The following is a 3,129-nucleotide window of genomic DNA, read 5'->3' as shown; positions in this document are numbered from 1 at the left end:
TTAGTGTTCTGACATTATAATCATATAATTAGACCTATAATTCCTTGTTTAATCGGGCTAAATGTTTTTAAATAGTGAGGAGTAATCTATTATTTTAGTATGCAGTGTGTCGATTATGCATTATTGTTGGGGGGAGGGGGCAAATTAATGTAATATCGATTTAATAATAAAAGTAGGCCTACTCTAATAATAATAATAATTTTATACATAAATTCTAAACACTCTTGATATCAATAGCTGATGCATTTGATAGGCTACCTCTCTTTAATACACCATAATCTATCGTTGCCACGGGGGTTTTATTGCGCATTTTTCACCCGTACAGTGTGAGCAGTCAAGACGCGCTCGACGGTCGGACCGCACAGTGAGAGCACATCAATCGTGAGCTCTGGCTTTACATCGCATGCGATCTACTCGTACAGTGTGAGTAGGTAACCTTGCTGAAATCCCATAGAAATCGCACAGTGTATGCCCAGCTTTAGTGATGTAGTGTTTTGAAGACCTTTAAAACTATTCTTACTGTAGCTATTGTCGGTCTGGTTTCTGAGAGCTTGTGTTGTCTGTTAGAAACTGGCACTGACCCACTTAAACACAATGTAGTTGCTTGTGGTTATGATTGTGGTACGTTTGTCACGTTGTGACACGTTATGGCACGTGTGTGTCGTCCATCGCTTCATGTGCTAAACACAGAGTTTGTTTGAGAAAGAGGAAGTGACACTAAGAGCTGTAAAGATGCTGCTCAGACGCTCCTGAGCCATAATAAGCATCTTTACTCTGTTCTTTCTCAAAGCAAACATCTTTCACATATTCTCTCACACAGATTTAACAACACTGAGCTCCACAGAGATAAAGCTCGTCATGTGTTTGACATCTGCAGACATTAACTTTCTTCTCCAGTTGATCTTGTGTAGTTGAGATGGCGGTCACTCTTAACCAGGAAGAGCAAGGCCGACATTTTTAGCTGCACTTTATCAAGTGTGAAAACGAGGCGTTTGCTGCTTAAACTGCGGATGTGTTTCTCACTTGGCCGTCGACACTGACACATCGACACTGCAGAGCGGTAAGACCGTTTTAACCATTATTTATAATAATTCAGTTAATCTACGAGTGATATTTGTGAAACAGTTTCAGGTGAATGTTGGTTTGATGAAGAGATTCTGACTCCAGAAGCTCAATATCTGCTGTAGATTCATGAGTAAATATTGTGTGAAGCTCTTTAGACACACGAGGCCTGACCTGAGAAACATCATCAGTTCACGTCAAGCCTTCGCTGAGCCGTGAATTATTCTCAGATCATCATCATGTGCTTCATCTGTCAGACAGAGTTTGTTTGTTGTGTGTCGATGATGCTCATAATGTCATAATTGTCAGGTTTATGATTGCAGAAGTCACTATGGTGTCGTGTCTCATGAAGTCTCTTCCTCTGATCGTAGTGATCATGACTGCGGGTGAGTCTTCAGCTTCTCTCTATACAGATATTTCAACTAAAGATGATCGAGCGACTCATAAACTGACATGATGAGTGTTTTGCTGTCAGATAACAAAAATTATCAAAAGTGAAAATATATTTTCTGTATATTGCTCTAAAACACATGTACGCCTCTTCATTCCTCATGTCTGTGTTTCAGGGGCTGATGGTCAGCATTGGGGAGTGAATTACAGCCCTTCATATGTTTGTGCATTAAAGGGATCATCAGTGACGATATCCTGCACTGTAACATATCCTCAGAGTTATCAGCTCAAAGAAGTTTTCTGGACTAAACCTCCTGTAGGAGAATTACCTAATCTGTGTTCAGGGCCAGAGAAGAGAGAAAGAGTTCAGTGTTTGAGTAAAGATGAAGATAAAGACACGTCCAGTGTGTTCACTTTGACGGCTGTAACAGAAGCTGATAAACACGTCTACTACTGCAGATTTACTACAGACAGAGCAAGTGGAAGATGGACGGGGATTCCTGGAGTTCAGCTTGACGTCACAGGTAAAACTAGTCTCACATACACACACACACACACACACACACACACACACACACACACACAGTAGTAAGCTGAAGGTTGATGATGGTGATGATGTTGATGATGGTGATGATGTTGGTGATGATGTTGGTGATGATGATGATGGTGATGATGATGGTGATGATGATGGTGATGATGATGGTGATGGTGATGGTGATGATGATGGTGATGATGATGGTGATGATGATGGTGATGGTGATGGTGATGATGATGATGGTGATGATGTTGGTGATGATGATGGTGATGATGATGATGGTGATGATGATGGTGATGATGATGGTGATGATGATGGTGATGATGATGATGATGATGATGATGGTGATGGTGATGATGATGATGGTGATGATGATGATGATGATGGTGATGATGATGATGGTGATGATGATGATGATAGTGATGATGGTGGTGATGATGATGATGATGATGATGATGATGGTGATGATGGTGATGATAGTGATGATGATGATGATGGTGATGGTGATGGTGATGATGATGGTGATGATGATGATGATGATGGTGATGATGATGATGATGATGATGATGATGGTGATGATGGTGATGATGATGATGATGATGATGGTGATGATGGTGATGATGATGATGATGATGGTGATGATGATGGTGATGGTGATGATGGTGATGGTGATGGTGATGATGGTGATGGTGATGATGATGGTGATGATGATGGTGATGGTGATGATGATGATGGTGATGGTGATGATGATGGTGATGATGATGATGGTGATGGTGATGATGATGATGTTGATTGAAAGAACTGTATGGTAATGGGAATGGTTCAGGTAAAGTGAGAGTGTGGTGAGCAAACAGTGTCTCGGTCAGAAGACGTCAGGTAATATGGAGTGATGAATTAAGCAGGGAGAAGGCAAGGGTTGTAACAACACCAGTCACATTTATTTCAGGTTGACTTTGGTTCAATGCATTTTCTGTGTGCTGCAGAAGTGAATAAAGAAATAATACAATTAGTGACAGCGGTCAATCAACACAAATTACACAATTATGCAAATGAACATAGGAAATGTGAGTTTACAAATCACAACTAAACAGACTTGAAACAATGCAAACAGACTTCCCACAAGGCTCATGGCACATGTCTGG

At 40.7% G+C, this 3,129-nt stretch overlaps 1 protein-coding gene across 1 annotated transcript in view; it reads left to right on the top strand.

Annotated features, from left to right (window-relative positions):
- Positions 1 to 1,393: 1,393 nt before the first annotated feature.
- Positions 1,394 to 3,129, top strand: part of LOC137073758 (vascular cell adhesion protein 1-like) — a 130,448-nt gene continuing 128,712 nt past the window's right edge. Inside the window, exons 1-2 of the mRNA XM_067442467.1 lie at positions 1,394 to 1,448; positions 1,629 to 1,976. Coding sequence (XP_067298568.1) covers positions 1,394 to 1,448; positions 1,629 to 1,976 — 403 coding nt within the window. The remainder of the gene's footprint in view (positions 1,449 to 1,628; positions 1,977 to 3,129) is intronic.

This window comes from Pseudorasbora parva, chromosome 4 (assembly GCF_024679245.1).
Source record: "Pseudorasbora parva isolate DD20220531a chromosome 4, ASM2467924v1, whole genome shotgun sequence".
Lineage (NCBI taxonomy): Eukaryota > Metazoa > Chordata > Actinopteri > Cypriniformes > Gobionidae > Pseudorasbora > Pseudorasbora parva.
Note: the sequence above shows the minus strand (reverse complement) of the source record. Positions and strands in the feature narration are given on the sequence as shown.